Source organism: Diprion similis, chromosome 13, assembly GCF_021155765.1.
Source record: "Diprion similis isolate iyDipSimi1 chromosome 13, iyDipSimi1.1, whole genome shotgun sequence".
Lineage (NCBI taxonomy): Eukaryota > Metazoa > Arthropoda > Insecta > Hymenoptera > Diprionidae > Diprion > Diprion similis.
The window spans coordinates 4,295,250-4,312,984 of record NC_060117.1 but is presented as its reverse complement, the minus strand read 5'-3'; the positions used below and the strand labels follow the sequence as shown (position 1 = coordinate 4,312,984).

Sequence of the window (17,735 nt, the reverse complement as noted above, 5' to 3'; positions counted from 1 at the left end):
CAGCCGCATTGTTTCACGTTCCGTACCAATCAGACGATCTCAATTTACCCGGGGAAGCAAGTCATACTTACTCAGAAATTCTTGGATAAGATATTCCAAAATGTTCCGTCTCTGTCGATTTAATCGTACGAAGTATTCAGTGAAATCTACTCATTCGCTCTTCAAATATTTATTTCATTTCGCAAGGCCAGCTGCAGCTGTTCCCAATTAAGAGGTGGCTAAATAATCACCGAATATCGTCACTGCTCAATCCAAAGAGTAAATTTCAACTGCTGCCCGTGCAGGATGGCAAATCACATTTCATTACAGAGTTTTAGGTTGCAGGGAATACTATCAGTCGATTGAAAGAGCAGATTCCTTCTTTACTTAGGTAATTATTGTGTGATCTCAGGAAGGAACGCACTCAACTGCCGGTACGGCAGAAAAGTTCTCATGGTAACTGATTCACATGGTAAAGAAATTCAATACCGATCGATATGTCGGTAAGTTTGACTAAATTCAAAATAATACCTAAAAAAAAATACGATAAATTATTAAGTCATTTATTATATACGTTATAGAATTTAAAAGGTAAATAACGTAATAAATTACGTGCTGAACGCTCTCAAAACATTTTATGATTTAACATATGCCATTTCAGTTGTGCACAAACATTTAGTAAAAGTAAGCTTCGTTTGCATCTACAGATATTTATTCGACAATTTTTTACCAAAGAGGAACTCGCAGATAAATTCTTATCATTTTCCGTTTAAGTGTCTATTTAGTTAGAGCACTTTTTTAGATTCTTCACCGCTGGTAGAACGGGTTGAAAAGAGTAGAGTAAAGGTGGATTATCGCATAGAAATGGTGAGTCCATTTCCTCCGTCTCAATATTCATTAAAATTAGATGAATTGAATAAGTATTCGATCATGAAACTGTGCGGGAGTGTAAGAAAAGAGATTTTTCATCCAATACTGGACCGAACGGATCTTTCAAATGGTTTTCTTCGTTGATCAGAGATGGGAAATCATTCATCGAATCCATATACAAAGATAAATTTATAATTGTAATACAAAATAAATAACTCTTCAGCTGTATACAACACGTGTTAGAATAAATTCAATATTTCTGTGAATAAATTAACGCATTTATAAGATTTGGTGCACAACTTTGAGTAGAGCTCCATATATGCTTAAATACTTTCAAGAATATTTCATTCTGAGCATTCCATCACTTGTTGCCGCATCATATCTGACAATTTTGGAATGATGTACTGTTTGGAACAACACAGGAGGACTAGACATAAAATCCTAAACCAATCTCTGTTTTATTTCGTCCGGTATCTTCTTCAAGTACCAAGCATGCTGTTGCCCTGGTGCAGTGGCCAGCACCCCTCGTTTATTTGGATGACTCGTTTCAGCGTTGTAGGAATAACATTCCCCGTGTATGTCGGTTAAGGTTCCACCGAAAGCTCGAAGAATCGCTTCAGGGGCGCACGTGTCCCATCGCTTGCAACCCGCACTTGCAAAAACGTAAGCATGCGCTTTTCCTTCCAGGAGGAGCATCACCTGTGCAAAGGAAAAACTTGACATCTAAAAGGATCGATCGAACTGTCGTCTACATTCGATTAGTAATCTCGAAACTCGAACGATCAACACGATACAAGACTACAATCGCAATTTCAGAACGTACCTTGTGCCCTGCACCTCCAACTTTCAAGATTTCGTCCGCTTCCAAAGCGTCTAGAGCTGATTGAACTGTCCCATCGGAATGAGAACTGTGAAATTTATGGAGACGAGACGAATGTTAGAATCAGTGAAATTTTCTTGATATTTTGGAGAATGTTCCGGATTAAACAATATTCTTCTCGGGTTAATGGAAGTGAAATGATAAGCAAAAGGGCTCTTCCACTTTGATCAGATAACTTTTAGGGTCCGAGAAAAATACACACCGCGTTGTCGTGACAATCCTCTTTCCTTCGGGAGGTGGAATCAATTGAAAACCTCCAGTCGCGACCCCATCAATGCCCCATAACGTTCGACCGAGGCTTCCGTCTTCAGGGTTCTTGAAATAAGGTTGATGAATAATTCCCCCAACAGCTTTCTCTCGAACTGCAACTCCTATCAGAACGGTCACGTGCTCCACAAGGCCTTGTGCATATTCCGAAGTACCTAAAATCCGAAGAAACGATGTTCCGAATCAATTATGCTTCAGTACCACATCAGCATTGACATTGGTAGCATTGAAATATGAATTGTTCTTCAATGTTTTAAATAAAACAGCATTGCGATACATATTCTTTAAGTGCTACGTTATCAATTCGATGTGTAATAAGAATTTTCTGAATACAGCCAAAAATTTGGATTCTACAAGCAGAAGGACATTGAAGAAGCCAAACTCGCGGGATCCATTCTTATGCGGTTACACCCCAACTCACCGTCCAGAGGATCTACCCAAATACACAGATCCTTGTCCTCCAGTTCTTCAAGATCCTGAGGAAGCTTCACGCCAAGGACTTGCTGATCAGAGTCAGTTACCACCCAATCAGAAGGAACTTCGCAGTTTGACGGACCCTCTTCTCCGATTATAGCGACGTTGGGAAACTGCCTGCTGAGAGAGGCGACGATACACCTTTGCGCCGATCTGTCAGCTTCCGTTTGAGGATCGTTCTTTCCCTTGTTCACTATGTTCAGATCACCTCCGGTCATCACGTCTCTGATTATTTTTCCGGCGCGTCCGGCGACTGTCACTGAGGATGCGACCACGCGTAGAAGAAGAGGAGCACTCTGCGCCATAGTGATGAAATCGGACGTAGACTGGTCTGGTTTCTGACAATGAGTGGACGAGAGACTGGAATGAACTTTTCACAGTCACGCGTAGTGAAAGCTTGGCGAGGTCAGTCTGCAAAAAATTTTAACTCAATCGTTAGAAATCGTTTTTCAAGACTGTGTGAAACTGCTCAATGGTACTTGAGTTGGGATGTTTTTGTACTGTTTGTGGTACGCGATTCGATACTTGTTATACTTTTATGCTCGTTTTTGATCGTATATCTAATCTTTATGACAGTATGACTCAAGGATCTCGTTTGAATTGCTGTTCAGCCTTGTAACTGCGTAGAAATGAACTTCCGATCGAATGAAATATACTGCGAGGTCACGATCCAATGATCAAATGTTTTTTGAAGTATGCTAAAACTTGACTTTGAAAATGATAATAAACAATGTTGTGGGGAAACGTAAAAAAAAATTGTCGAACTATTTGTGGGTTGAGGAACTTTATTTTTTCAGATCGAAAACAGATCTAAGTTTGCATAAAGAGTAGATAAGATTTGTACACTTTTCAATTTGATACTATCACCATTTTTCTACAGTATCATTTGAGTCTACTTTAATTGTAAGTGCGTTAGATATTTTCTAATTTTTCTTCGATTTCTCATCGATACCAAATTTCTGATACTAATTCGCGATGGGAAATAATTCTGTAGTATTTCGTCAAAATGGAAAAAAATTCAAGTACCAATAACATTCCCTTTTTCTTCAAAGAACTAAAGTAGGAACGATGCACAGTTTGCGAAACTATTTTTTTATTTTAGATTAGAAAGAAAGAAATCAACTTTTTCTGATAATACTTGTGTAGATAATTCAAAATCGTTCTTTTGGATCTTTCATCAAGAGAAATAGTTTAGAAACTATATAATTAGTCGTAATTCGTGTTTCTATCGACAGGTTTCAAGGCCACGGTAACGGCGGCATTCGATGCGTTCAAATTTTCCCGCCATTAAATCGGTAAAATATGGCGACCAACGAATACTTGACAAACTCGCGCACATTTTGTGGGCCACACGATAAGGCGAGTCCGTTACTGACAGACAAATTTATTCTGAAATATCCTCGAGAATGTCATTAAATTTGTTGTCATGAGCATGGATAATAAAACATGATTTACAAAAGATACAAAAGTCTCCAATTCAAATTCAACAGTTAATCTAACCACAATCCACGGTCAAATGCATCGATGTGTTTTACTAACCTGAAAACGGCGACTAGATGACTGGCTTACTCGCAGCTGAGCTTCACTCGAATGAGTGTCTAGAGGCTATCTCTTTCATATTCTATATCGGTCTCTCTTGCACTCGTGCTCGATAACCTGGAGGGGTTCATTTTCCAATACATGATCTGCGCATGACGAGCATGATAGATTCGTAGACAGTTGAAAGAGAGGGATTTTCATTTCAAATTTCATATTTTTGTGAGATATTAAAGAAAATTCAAATTTCCTGTTATTCTCATATTTCAGATGCAATCTGTGGAATCGGAGGTTCAAATCGTGACGCAACAACGTCGGTAACGTGCCTGAACACTCGGTTCGGCCACAGTGATACGCTGTATTCCATGCAACCCGCATTCGAGAGGTAATGGTTTGAATCCGTGGAGAGTCCAGGAAGTGCTGCTGTCTAGTGTTGAGATAAGCAACGAATTTCGCCGTTGTTTGAAGACGCAAGTGTAGAAGTGTGATAACTGAATTGATCAGAATGTTAGTTGATTGTTATGTTAAGCCTTAGGAATACCTGAATAGTAAAATAGACAACTTTAAAATGTATTGTATTCAGTGTTGGAACTATGGAAGGCATTTGGATCAATAAAAATCTATGAACAAATTTTGGTTGAAGAACTTTTAGGAGCTTTGTTAGTTTGGAAATGAATAAAATGATAATTTAATGATTGATCGCGTCGTCGATCCTGTGTGTCTCAATAAATGCCCGCTCACTTGAAAGCCTGCATAGAGACGCTTTGCTTTAATGTTTGGCAATATTGGGTACCTCGGAGAAATTTCAGTGAAGAAATGCTGCTGATATGCGGAGAACATCTGACACGAGGAAGTGGCATAGGAACAGGAACTGATGTGTCGCCTACTAGCGATGTTGACGCGATGTATATTGATAAACGTCTGGTTACTTGGAAGCGCATGCGATCGCTTGCTTACATGCTACTTTTATGCAGTATTTAGAAAAACTGAGAAATTTTAGAGTGAGACGGCTACTGGTATTAGAAATACATTTGAATCGAGATTGTGGAACAAAATCAGGGACTGGTTATTCCATCAATAAGAATGTTGTATGTAGTGCAGTGAGTCTGAATACAGAATTGCGCGTTGGCAAAATCGTTCGACTGCTTGCTTTTATGCTATTTCTGAGTGGAATTAAGCGAAGACGAAAAACAGCGTATGAATACTTCTGGTGAGAGGAAAAATATATAACGGAAAGAGAAGCAGTAACAGAGAAGGCTATCAATTGATTCCTCACAATGATGATGCTGTGTTCGAAAGAGTAACGTCGATGTAGTGCAGCAACGAATTTGTTCATAAATTTTACAACATGGTGAAAATTTTCACCGAAACTCCAAAGGGGTTAGCCTTGGATTTTTTTTGGCCGAAAAATCTTTTGTCTGGGAATCGATCCGTATGACGCTTTTGAGACTAATTCGACGCCCAGGTACTCAGAAAACACATGAAAAATAGCCTCGGACCAGCAGCAGAGAAATGACGATGAAAATCTGCAGTTTTTCGGCTGTAACTTTGCAGGTGTTGCTCGCAGCGTATCGGGACTGCAATTATTCGATTCCTATCGCAAAATCACGTCGGAATAGTACCCTGAAGAATTAATTGCAGCACGTTTCAAAGTCGTCGAAATTTTCGCCAAAAATGCAAAGGGGTTAGCCTTGGATTTTTTTTGGCCGAAAAATCTTTCGTCTGGGAATCGATCCGTATGACGCTATTTAGACTAATTCGACGCCCAGGAACTCAGAAGACACATGAAAAATAGCCTCGGACCAGCAGCAGAGAAATGACTATGAAAATCTGCAGTTTTTCGGCTGTAACTTTGCAGGTGTTGCTCGCAGCGTATCGGGACTGCGATAATTCGATTCCTTTCGCGAAATCACGTCAGAATAGTACCCTAAGAAATCAATTGCAGCACTTTTCAAAGTCGTCGAAATTTTCGCCAAAAATGCAAAGGGGTTAGCCTTGGATTTTTTTTGGCCGAAAAATCTTTTGTCTGGGAATCGATCCGTACGACGCTTTTTAGACTAATTCGACGCCCAGGAACTCAGAAAACACATGAAAAATAGCCTGGGACCAGCAGCAGAGAAATAACGATGAAAATCTGCAGTTTTTCGGCTGTAACTTTGCAGGTGTTGCTCGCAGCGTATCGGGACTGCGATAATTCGATTCCTTTCGCGAAATCACGTCGGAATAGTACCCTAAGAAATCAATTGCAGCACTTTTCAAAGTCGTCGAAATTTTCGCCAAAAATGCAAAGGGGTTAGCCTTGGATTTTTTTTGGCCGAAAAATCTTTTGTCTGGGAATCGATCCGTATGACGCTTTTTAGACTAATTCGACGCCCAAGAACTCAGAAAACACATAGAAAATAGCCTGGGACCAGCAGCAGAGAAATGACGATGAAAATCTGCAGTTTTTCGGCTGTAACTTTGCAGGTGTTGCTCGCAGCGTATCGGGACTGCGATTAATCGATTCCTCTCGCAAAATCACGTCGGAATAGTACCCTAAAGAATTAATCGCAGCACTTTTCGAAGTCGTCGAAATTTTCGCCAAAAATGCAAAGGGGTTAGCCTTGGATTTTTTTTGGCCGAAAAATCTTTCGTCTGGGAATCGATCCGTATGACGCTTTTTAGACTAATTCGACGCCCAGAAACTCAGAGAACACATGAAAAATAGCCTCGGACCAGCAGCAGAGAAATGACGATGAAAATCTGCAGTTTTTCGGCTGTAACTTTGCAGGTGTTGCTCGCAGCGTATCGGGACTGCAATTATTCGATTCCTATCGCAAAATCACGTCGGAATAGTACCCTGAAGAATTAATTGCAGCACGTTTCAAAGTCGTCGAAATTTTCGCCAAAAATGCAAAGGGGTTAGCCTTGGATTTTTTTTGGCCGAAAAATCTTTCGTCTGGGAATCGATCCGTATGACGCTATTTAGACTAATTCGACGCCCAGGAACTCAGAAGACACATGAAAAATAGCCTCGGACCAGCAGCAGAGAAATGACTATGAAAATCTGCAGTTTTTCGGCTGTAACTTTGCAGGTGTTGCTCGCAGCGTATCGGGACTGCGATAATTCGATTCCTTTCGCGAAATCACGTCAGAATAGTACCCTAAGAAATCAATTGCAGCACTTTTCAAAGTCGTCGAAATTTTCGCCAAAAATGCAAAGGGGTTAGCCTTGGATTTTTTTTGGCCGGAAAATCTTTTGTCTGGAAATCGATCCGTATGACGCTTTTGAGACTAATTCGACGCCCAGGTACTCAGAAAACACATGAAAAATAGCCTCGGACCAGCAGCAGAGAAATGACGATGAAAATCTGCAGTTTTTCGGCTGTAACTTTCCAGGTGTTGCTCGCAGCGTATCGGGACTGCAATTATTCGATTCCTATCGCAAAATCACGTCGGAATAGTACCCTGAAGAATTAATTGCAGCACGTTTCAAAGTCGTCGAAATTTTCGCCAAAAATGCAAAGGGGTTAGCCTTGGATTTTTTTTGGCCGAAAAATCTTTCGTCTGGGAATCGATCCGTATGACGCTATTTAGACTAATTCGACGCCCAGGAACTCAGAAGACACATGAAAAATAGCCTCGGACCAGCAGCAGAGAAATGACTATGAAAATCTGCAGTTTTTCGGCTGTAACTTTGCAGGTGTTGCTCGCAGCGTATCGGGACTGCGATAATTCGATTCCTTTCGCGAAATCACGTCAGAATAGTACCCTGAGAAATCAATTGCAGCACTTTTCAAAGTCGTCGAAATTTTCGCCAAAAATGCAAAGGGGTTAGCCTTGGATTTTTTTTGGCCGAAAAATCTTTTGTCTGGGAATCGATCCGTATGACGCTTTTGAGACTAATTCGACGCCCAGGTACTCAGAAAACACATGAAAAATAGCCTCGGACCAGCAGCAGAGAAATGACGATGAAAATCTGCAGTTTTTCGGCTGTAACTTTGCAGGTGTTGCTCGCAGCGTATCGGGACTGCAATTATTCGATTCCTATCGCAAAATCACGTCGGAATAGTACCCTGAAGAATTAATTGCAGCACGTTTCAAAGTCGTCGAAATTTTCGCCAAAAATGCAAAGGGGTTAGCCTTGGATTTTTTTTGGCCGAAAAATCTTTCGTCTGGGAATCGATCCGTATGACGCTATTTAGACTAATTCGACGCCCAGGAACTCAGAAGACACATGAAAATTAGCCTCGGACCAGCAGCAGAGAAATGACTATGAAAATCTGCAGTTTTTCGGCTGTAACTTTGCAGGTGTTGCTCGCAGCGTATCGGGACTGCGATAATTCGATTCCTTTCGCGAAATCACGTCAGAATAGTACCCTAAGAAATCAATTGCAGCACTTTTCAAAGTCGTCGAAATTTTCGCCAAAAATGCAAAGGGGTTAGCCTTGGATTTTTTTTGGCCGAAAAATCTTTTGTCTGGGAATCGATCCGTATGACGCTTTTTAGACTAATTCGACGCCCAGGAACTCAGAAAACACATAGAAAATAGCCTGGGACCAGCAGCAGAGAAATGACGATGAAAATCTGCAGTTTTTCGGCTGTAACTTTCCAGGTGTTGCTCGCAGCGTATCGGGACTGCAATTATTCGATTCCTATCGCAAAATCACGTCGGAATAGTACCCTGAAGAATTAATTGCAGCACGTTTCAAAGTCGTCGAAATTTTCGCCAAAAATGCAAAGGGGTTAGCCTTGGATTTTTTTTGGCCGAAAAATCTTTCGTCTGGGAATCGATCCGTATGACGCTATTCAGACTAATTCGACGCCCAGGAACTCAGAAGACACATGAAAAATAGCCTCGGACCAGCAGCAGAGAAATGACTATGAAAATCTGCAGTTTTTCGGCTGTAACTTTGCAGGTGTTGCTCGCAGCGTATCAGGACTGCGATAATTCGATTCCTTTCGCGAAATCACGTCAGAATAGTACCCTGAGAAATCAATTGCAGCACTTTTCAAAGTCGTCGAAATTTTCGCCAAAAATGCAAAGGGGTTAGCCTTGGATTTTTTTTGGCCGAAAAATCTTTTGTCTGGGAATCGATCCGTATGACGCTTTTGAGACTAATTCGACGCCCAGGTACTCAGAAAACACATGAAAAATAGCCTCGGACCAGCAGCAGAGAAATGACGATGAAAATCTGCAGTTTTTCGGCTGTAACTTTGCAGGTGTTGCTCGCAGCGTATCGGGACTGCAATTATTCGATTCCTATCGCAAAATCACGTCGGAATAGTACCCTGAAGAATCAATTGCAGCACGTTTCAAAGTCGTCGAAATTTTCGCCAAAAATGCAAAGGGGTTAGCCTTGGATTTTTTTTGGCCGAAAAATCTTTCGTCTGGGAATCGATCCGTATGACGCTATTTAGACTAATTCGACGCCCAGGAACTCAGAAGACACATGAAAAATAGCCTCGGACCAGCAGCAGAGAAATGACTATGAAAATCTGCAGTTTTTCGGCTGTAACTTTGCAGGTGTTGCTCGCAGCGTATCGGGACTGCGATAATTCGATTCCTTTCGCGAAATCACGTCGGAATAGTACCCTAAAGAATTAATCGCAGCACTTTTCAAAGTCGTCGAAATTTTCGACAAAAATGCAAAGGGGTTAGCCTTGGATTTTTTTTGGCCGAAAAATCTATTGTCTGGGAATCGATCCGTATGACGCTTTTTGGACTAATTCGACGCCCAGGAACTCAGAAAACACATGAAAAATAGCCTGTGACCAGCAGCAGAGAAATGACGATGAAAATCTGCAGTTTTTCGGCTGTAACTTTGCAGGTGTTGCTCGCAGCGTATCGGGACTGCGATTAATCAATTCCTCTCGCAAAATCACGTCGGAATAGTACCCTAAAGAATTAATTGCAGCACTTTTCAAAGTCGTCGAAATTTTCGCCAAAAATGCAAAGGGGTTAACCTTGGATTTTTTTTGGCCGAAAAATCTCTCGTCTGGGAATCGATCCGTATGACGCTTTTTAGACTAATTCGACGCCCAGGAACTCAGAAAACACATGAAAAATAGCCTCGGACCAGCAGCAGAGAAATGACGATGAAAATCTGCAGTTTTTTGGCTGTAACTATGCAGGTGTTGCTCGCAGCGTATCAGGACTGCGATTAATCGATTCCTCTCGCAAAATCACGTCGGAATAGTACCCTAAAGAATTAATTGCAGCACTTTTCAAAGTCGTCGAAATTTTCGCCAAAAATGCAAAGGGGTTAGCCTTGGATTTTTTTTGGCCGAAAAATCTTTCGTCTGGGAATCGATCCGTATGACCCTTTTAAGACTAATTCGACGCCGAGGAACTCAGAAAACACATGAAAAATAGCCTCGGACCAGCAGCAGAGAAATGACGATGAAAATCTGCAGTTTTTCGGCTGTAACTTTGCAGGTGTTGCTCGCAGCGTATCGGGACTGCGATCAATCGATTCCTCTCGCAAAATCACGTCGGAATAGTACCCTAAAGAATTAATTGCAGCACTTTTCAAAGTCGTCGAAATTTTCGCCAAAAATGCAAAGGGGTTAACCTTGGATTTTTTTTGGCCGAAAAATCTCTCGTCTGGGAATCGATCCGTATGACGCTTTTTAGACTAATTCGACGCCCAGGAACTCAGAAAACACATGAAAAATAGCCTCGGACCAGCAGCAGAGAAATGACGATGAAAATCTGCAGTTTTTTGGCTGTAACTATGCAGGTGTTGCTCGCAGCGTATCAGGACTGCGATTAATCGATTCCTCTCGCAAAATCACGTCGGAATAGTACCCTAAAGAATTAATTGCAGCACTTTTCAAAGTCGTCGAAATTTTCGCCAAAAATGCAAAGGGGTTAGCCTTGGATTTTTTTTGGCCGAAAAATCTTTCGTCTGGGAATCGATCCGTATGACCCTTTTAAGACTAATTCGACGCCGAGGAACTCAGAAAACACATGAAAAATAGCCTCGGACCAGCAGCAGAGAAATGACGATGAAAATCTGCAGTTTTTCGGCTGTAACTTTGCAGGTGTTGCTCGCAGCGTATCGGGACTGCGATCAATCGATTCCTCTCGCAAAATCACGTCGGAATAGTACCCTAAAGAATTAATTGCAGCACTTTTCAAAGTCGTCGAAATTTTCGCCAAAAATGCAAAGGGGTTAGCCTTGGATTTTTTTTGGCCGAAAAATCTTTCGTCTGGGAATCGATCCGTACGACGCTTTTTAGACTAATTCGACGCCCCGGAACTCAGAAAACACATGAAAAATAGCCTGGGACCAGCAGCAGAGAAATGACGATGAAAATCTGCAGTTTTTCGGCTGTAACTTTGCAGGTGTTGCTCGCAGCGTATCGGGACTGCGATTAATCGATTCCTCTCGCAAAATCACGTCGGAATAGTACCCTAAAGAATTAATTGCAGCACTTTTCAAAGTCGTCGAAATTTTCGACAAAAATGCAAAGGGGTTAGCCTTGGATTTTTTTTGGCCTAAAAATCTTTTGTCTGGGAATCGATCCGTATGACGCTTTTTAGACTAATTCGACGCCCCGAAACTCAGAAAACACATGAAAAATAGCCTGGGACCAGCAGCAGAGAAATGACGATGAAAATCTGCAGTTTTTCGGCTGTGACTTTGCAGGTGTTGCTCGCAGCGTATCGGGACTGCGATTAATCGATTCCTCTCGCAAAATCACGTCGGAATAGTACCCTAATGAATTAATTGCAGCACTTTTCAAAGTCGTCGAAATTTTCGCCAAAAATGCAAAGGGGTTAGCCTTGGATTTTTTTTTGCCGAAAAATCTTTCGTCTGGGAATCGATTCGTATGACGCTTTTTAGACTAATTCGACGCCCAGGAACTCAGAAAACACATGGAAGATAGCCTGGGACCAGCAGCAGAGAAATGACGATGAAAATCTGCAGTTTTTTGGCTGTCACTTTGCAGGTGTTGCTCGCAGCGTATCGGGACTGCGATTAATCGATTCCTCTCGCAAAATCACGTCGGAATAGTACCCTAAAGAATTAATTGCAGCACTTTTCAAAGTCGTCGAAATTTTCGCCAAAAATGCAAAGGGGTTAGCCTTGGATTTTTTTTGGCCGAAAAATCTTTTGTCTGGAAATCGATCCGTACGACGCTTTTTAGACTAATTCGACGCCCCGGAACTCAGAAAACACATGAAAAATAGCCTGGGACCAGCAGAAGAGAAATGACGATGAAAATCTGCAGTTTTTCGGCTGTTACTTTGCAGGTGTTGCTCGCAGCGTATCTAGACTGCGATTAATCGATTCCTCTCGCAAAATCACGTCGGAATAGTACCCTAAAGAATTAATTGCAGCACTTTTCAAAGTCGTCGAAATTTTCGCCAAAAATGCAAAGGGGTTAGCCTTGGATTTTTTTTGGCCGAAAAATCTTTCGTCTGGGAATCGATCCGTATGACGCTTTTTAGACTAATTCGACGCCCAGGAACTCAGAAAACACATGAAAAATAGCCTCGGACCAGCAGCAGAGAAATGACGATGAAAATCTGCAGTTTTTCGGCTGTAACTTTGCGGGTGTTGCTCGCAGCGTATCGGGACTGCGATGATTCGATTACTCTCGCAAAATCACGTCGGAATAGTACCCTAAAGAATTAATTGCAGCACTTTTCAAAGTCGTCGAAATTTTCGCCAAAAATGCAAAGGGGTTAGCCTTGGATTTTTTTTGGCCGAAAAATCTTTCGTCTGGGAATCGATCCGTATGACGCTTTTTAGACTAATTCGACGCCCAGGAACTCAGAAAACACATGAAAAATAGCCTCGGACCAGCAGCAGAGAAATGACGATGAAAATCTGCAGTTTTTCGGCTGTAACTTTGCAGGTGTTGCTCGCAGCGTATCGAAACTGCGATTAATCGATTCCTCTCGCAAAATCACGTCGGAATAGTACCCTAAAGAATTAATTGCAGCACTTTTCAAAGTCGTCGAAATTTTCGCCAAAAATGCAAAGGGGTTAGCCTTGGATTTTTTTCGGCCGAAAAATCTTTTGTCTGGGAATCGATCCGTACGACGCTTCTTAGACTAATTCGACGCTCCGGAACTCAGAAAACACATGAAAAATAGCCTGGGACCAGCAGCAGAGAAATGACGATGAAAATCTGCAGTTTTTCGGCTGTAACTTTGCAGGTGTTGCTCGCAGCGTATCGGGACTGCGATTAATCGATTCCTCTTGCAAAATCACGTCGAAATAGTACCCTAATGAATCAATTGCAGCACTTTTCAAAGTCGTCGAAATTTTCGCCAAAAATGCAAAGGGGTTAGCCTTGGATTTTTTTTGGCCGAAAAATCTTTCGTCTGGGAATCGATCCGTATGACGCTTTTTAGACTAATTCGACGCCCAGGAACTCAGAAAACACATGAAAAATAGCCTCGGACCAGCAGCAGAGAAATGACGATGAAAATCTGCAGTTTTTCGGCTGTAACTTTGCAGGTGTTGCTCGCAGCGTATCGGGACTGCGATTAATCGATTCCTCTCGCAAAATCACGTCGGAATAGTACCCTAAAGAATTAATTGCAGCACTTTTCAAAGTCGTCGAAATTTTCGCCAAAAATGCAAAGGGGTTAGCCTTGGATTTTTTTTGGCCGAAAAATCTTTCGTCTGGGAATCGATCCGTATGACGCTTTTTAGACTAATTCGACGCCCAGGAACTCAGAAAACACATGAAAAATAGCCTCGGACCAGCAGCAGAGAAATGACGATGAAAATCTGCAGTTTTTCGGCTGTAACTTTGCGGGTGTTGCTCGCAGCGTATCGGGACTGCGATGATTCGATTACTCTCGCAAAATCACGTCGGAATAGTACCCTAAAGAATTAATTGCAGCACTTTTCAAAGTCGTCGAAATTTTCGCCAAAAATGCAAAGGGGTTAGCCTTGGATTTTTTTTGGCCGAAAAATCTTTCGTCTGGGAATCGATCCGTATGACGCTTTTTAGACTAATTCGACGCCCAGGAACTCAGAAAACACATGAAAAATAGCCTCGGACCAGCAGCAGAGAAATGACGATGAAAATCTGCAGTTTTTCGGCTGTAACTTTGCAGGTGTTGCTCGCAGCGTATCGAAACTGCGATTAATCGATTCCTCTCGCAAAATCACGTCGGAATAGTACCCTAAAGAATTAATTGCAGCACTTTTCAAAGCCGTCGAAATTTTCGCCAAAAATGCAAAGGGGTTAGCCTTGGATTTTTTTCGGCCGAAAAATCTTTTGTCTGGGAATCGATCCGTACGACGCTTCTTAGACTAATTCGACGCTCCGGAACTCAGAAAACACATGAAAAATAGCCTCGGACCAGCAGCAGAGAAATGACGATGAAAATCTGCAGTTTTTCGGCTGTAACTTTGCAGGTGTTGCTCGCAGCGTATCGGGACTGCGATTAATCGATTCCTCTTGCAAAATCACGTCGAAATAGTACCCTAATGAATCAATTGCAGCACTTTTCAAAGTCGTCGAAATTTTCGCCAAAAATGCAAAGGGGTTAGCCTTGGATTTTTTTTGGCCGAAAAATCTTTCGTCTGGGAATCGATCCGTATGACGCTTTTTAGACTAATTCGACGCCCAGGAACTCAGAAAACACATGAAAAATAGCCTCGGACCAGCAGCAGAGAAATGACGATGAAAATCTGCAGTTTTTCGGCTGTAACTTTGCAGGTGTTGCTCGCAGCGTATCGGGACTGCGATTAATCGATTCCTCTCGCAAAATCACGTCGGAATAGTACCCTAAAGAATTAATTGCAGCACTTTTCAAAGTCGTCGAAATTTTCGCCAAAAATGCAAAGGGGTTAGCCTTGGATTTTTTTTGGCCGAAAAATCTTTTGTCTGGGAATCGATCCGTACGACGCTTTTTAGACTAATTCGACGCCCCGGAACTCAGAGAACACATGAAAAATAGCCTGGGACCAGCAGGAGAGAAATGACGATGAAAATCTGCAGTTTTTCGGCTGTAACTTTGCAGGTGTTGCTCGCAGCGTATCTAGACTGCGATTAATTGATTCCTCTCGCAAAATCACGTCGGAATAGTACCCTAAAGAATTAATTGCAGCACTTTTCAAAGTCGTTGAAATTTTCGCCAAAAATGCAAAGGGGTTAGCCTTGGATTTTTTTCGGCCGAAAAATCTTTCGTCTGGGAATCGATCCGTATGACGCTTTTTAGACTAATTCGACGCCCAGGAACTCAGAAAACACATGAAAAATAGCCTCGGACCAGCAGCAGAGAAATGACGATGAAAATCTGCAGTTTTTCGGCTGTAACTTTGCAGGTGTTGCTCGCAGCGTATCGGGACTGCGATTAATCGATTCCTCTCGCAAAATCACGTCGGAATAGTACCCTAAAGAAATAATTGCAGCACTTTTCAAAGTCGTCGAAATTTTCGCCAAAAATGCAAAGGGGTTAGCCTTGGATTTTTTTTGGCCGAAAAATCTTTCGTCTGGGAATCGATCCGTATGACGCTTTTTAGACTAATTCGACGCTCAGGAACTCAGAAAACACATGAAAAATAGCCTGGGACCAGCAGCAGAGAAATGACGATGAAAAACTGCAGTTTTTTGGCTGTAACTTTGCAGGTGTTGCTCGCAGCGTATCAGGACTGCGATTAATCGAATCCTCCCGCAAAATCACGTCGGAATAGTTCCCTAAAGAAATAATTGCAGCACTTTTTAAAGTCGTCGAAATTTTCGCCAAAAATGCAAAGGGGTTAGCCTTGGATTTTTTTTGGCCGAAAAATCTTTCGTCTGGGAATCGATCCGTATGACGCTTTTTAGACTAATTCGACGCCCAGGAACTCAGAAAACACATGAAAAATAGCCTCGGACCAGCAGCAGAGAAATGACGATGAAAATCTGCAGTTTTTCGGCTGTAACTTTGCAGGTGTTGCTCGCAGCGTATCGAAACTGCGATTAATCGATTCCTCTCGCAAAATCACGTCGGAATAGTACCCTAAAGAATTAATTGCAGCACTTTTCAAAGTCGTCGAAATTTTCGCCAAAAATGCAACGGGGTTAGCCTTGGATTTTTTTTGGCCGAAAAATCTTTTGTCTGGGAATCGATCCGTACGACGCTTTTTAGACTAATTCGACGCCCCGGAACTCAGAAAACACATGAAAAATAGCCTGGGACCAGCAGAAGAGAAATGACGATGAAAATCTGCAGTTTTTCGGCTGTAACTTTGCAGGTGTTGCTCGCAGCGTATCTAGACTGCGATTAATCGATTCCTCTCGCAAAATCACGTCGGAATAGTACCCTAAAGAATTAATTGCAGCACTTTTCAAAGTCGTCGAAATTTTCGCCAAAAATGCAAAGGGGTTAGCCTTGGATTTTTTTTGGCCGAAAAATCTTTTGTCTGGGAATCGACCCGTACGACGCTTTTTAGACTAATTCGACGCCCAGGAACTCAGAAAACACATGAAAAATAGCCTGGGACCAGCAGCAGAGAAATGACGATGAAAATCTGCAGTTTTTCGGCTGTAACTTTGCAGGTGTTGCTCGCAGCGTATCGGGACTGCGATGAATCGATTCCTCTCGCAAAATCACGTCGGAATAGTACCCTAAAGAATTAATTGCAGCACTTTCCAAAGTCGTCGAAATTTTCGCCAAAGATGCAAAGGGGTTAGCCTTGGATTTTTTTTGGCCAGAAAATCTTTTGTCTGGGAATCGATCCGTATGACGCTTTTTAGACTAATTCGACGCCCAGGAACTCAGAAAACACATGAAAAATAGCCTCGGACCAGCAGCAGAGAAATGACGATGAAAATCTGCAGTTTTTCGGCTGTAACTTTGCAGGTGTTGCTCGCAGCGTATCGGGACTGCGATTAATCGATTCCTCTCGCAAAATCACGTCGGAATAGTTCCCTAAAGAATCAATTGCAGCACTGTTCAAAGTCGTCGAAATTTTCGCCAAAAATGCAAAGGGGTTAGCCTTGGATTTTTTTTGGCCGAAAAATCTTTCGTCTGGGAATCGATCCGTATGACGCTTTTTAGACTAATTCGACGCCCAGGAACTCAGAAAACACATGAAAAATAGCCTGGGACCAGCAGCAGAGAAATGACGATGAAAATCTGCAGTTTTACGGCTGTAACTTTGCAGGTGTTGCTCGCAGCGTATCGGGACTGCGATTAATCGATTCCTCTCGCAAAATCACGTCGGATTAGTACCCTAAAGAATTAATTGCAGCACTTTTCAAAGTCGTCGAAATTTTCGCCAAAAATGCAAAGGGGTTAGCCTTGGATTTTTTTTGGCCGAAAAATCTTTCGTCTGGGAATCGATCCGTATGACGCTTTTTAGACTAATTCGACGCCCAGGAACTCAGAAAACACATGAAAAATAGCCTGGGACCAGCAGCAGAGAAATGACGATGAAAATCTGCAGTTTTTTGGCTGTAACTTTGCAGGTGTTGCTCGCAGCGTATCGGGACTGCGATTAATCGAATCCTCTCGCAAAATCACGTCGGAATAGTACCCTAAAGAAATAATTGCAGCACTTTTCAAAGTCGTCGAGATTTTCGCCAAAAATGCAAAGGGGTTAGCCTTGGATTTTTTTTGGCCGAAAAATCTTTCGTCTGGGAATCGATCCGTATGACGCTTTTTAGACTAATTCGACGCCCAGGAACTCAGAAAACACATGAAAAATAGCCTCGGACCAGCAGCAGAGAAATGACGATGAAAATCTGCAGTTTTTCGGCTGTAACTTTGCAGGTGTTGCTCGCAGCG

At 42.1% G+C, this 17,735-nt stretch overlaps 1 protein-coding gene across 1 annotated transcript; it reads right to left on the bottom strand.

The window, feature by feature from the left end:
• Window positions 1–924: 924 nt before the first annotated feature.
• LOC124414085 (3'(2'),5'-bisphosphate nucleotidase 1) lies at window positions 925–2,906 on the bottom strand. Its single transcript, XM_046894991.1, has 4 exons — window positions 2,418–2,906; window positions 1,932–2,151; window positions 1,673–1,757; window positions 925–1,548 (listed from the first exon to the last, which is right to left on the bottom strand). The coding sequence occupies exons 1-4, from the start codon at window positions 2,773–2,775 to the stop codon at window positions 1,291–1,293; spliced, it is 921 nt and encodes a 306-aa protein (XP_046750947.1). The 5' UTR covers window positions 2,776–2,906; the 3' UTR covers window positions 925–1,290.
• Between the last annotated feature and the right edge of the window lie 14,829 nt (window positions 2,907–17,735).

Excerpts from the sequence above, each read along its gene's own strand:
- LOC124414085 (XM_046894991.1), bottom strand. The coding sequence starts at position 2,775 with ATGGCGCAGAGTGCTCCTCTTCTTCTACGCGTGGTCGCATCCTCAGTG. Across the intron at positions 2,152-2,417 it reads TTGGGTAGATCCTCTGGACG|GTACTTCGGAATATGCACAA; the intron begins GTGAGTTGGGGT and ends TTCGGATTTTAG. Across the intron at positions 1,549-1,672 it reads TTGGAGGTGCAGGGCACAAG|GTGATGCTCCTCCTGGAAGG; the intron begins GTACGTTCTGAA and ends TCCTTTGCACAG.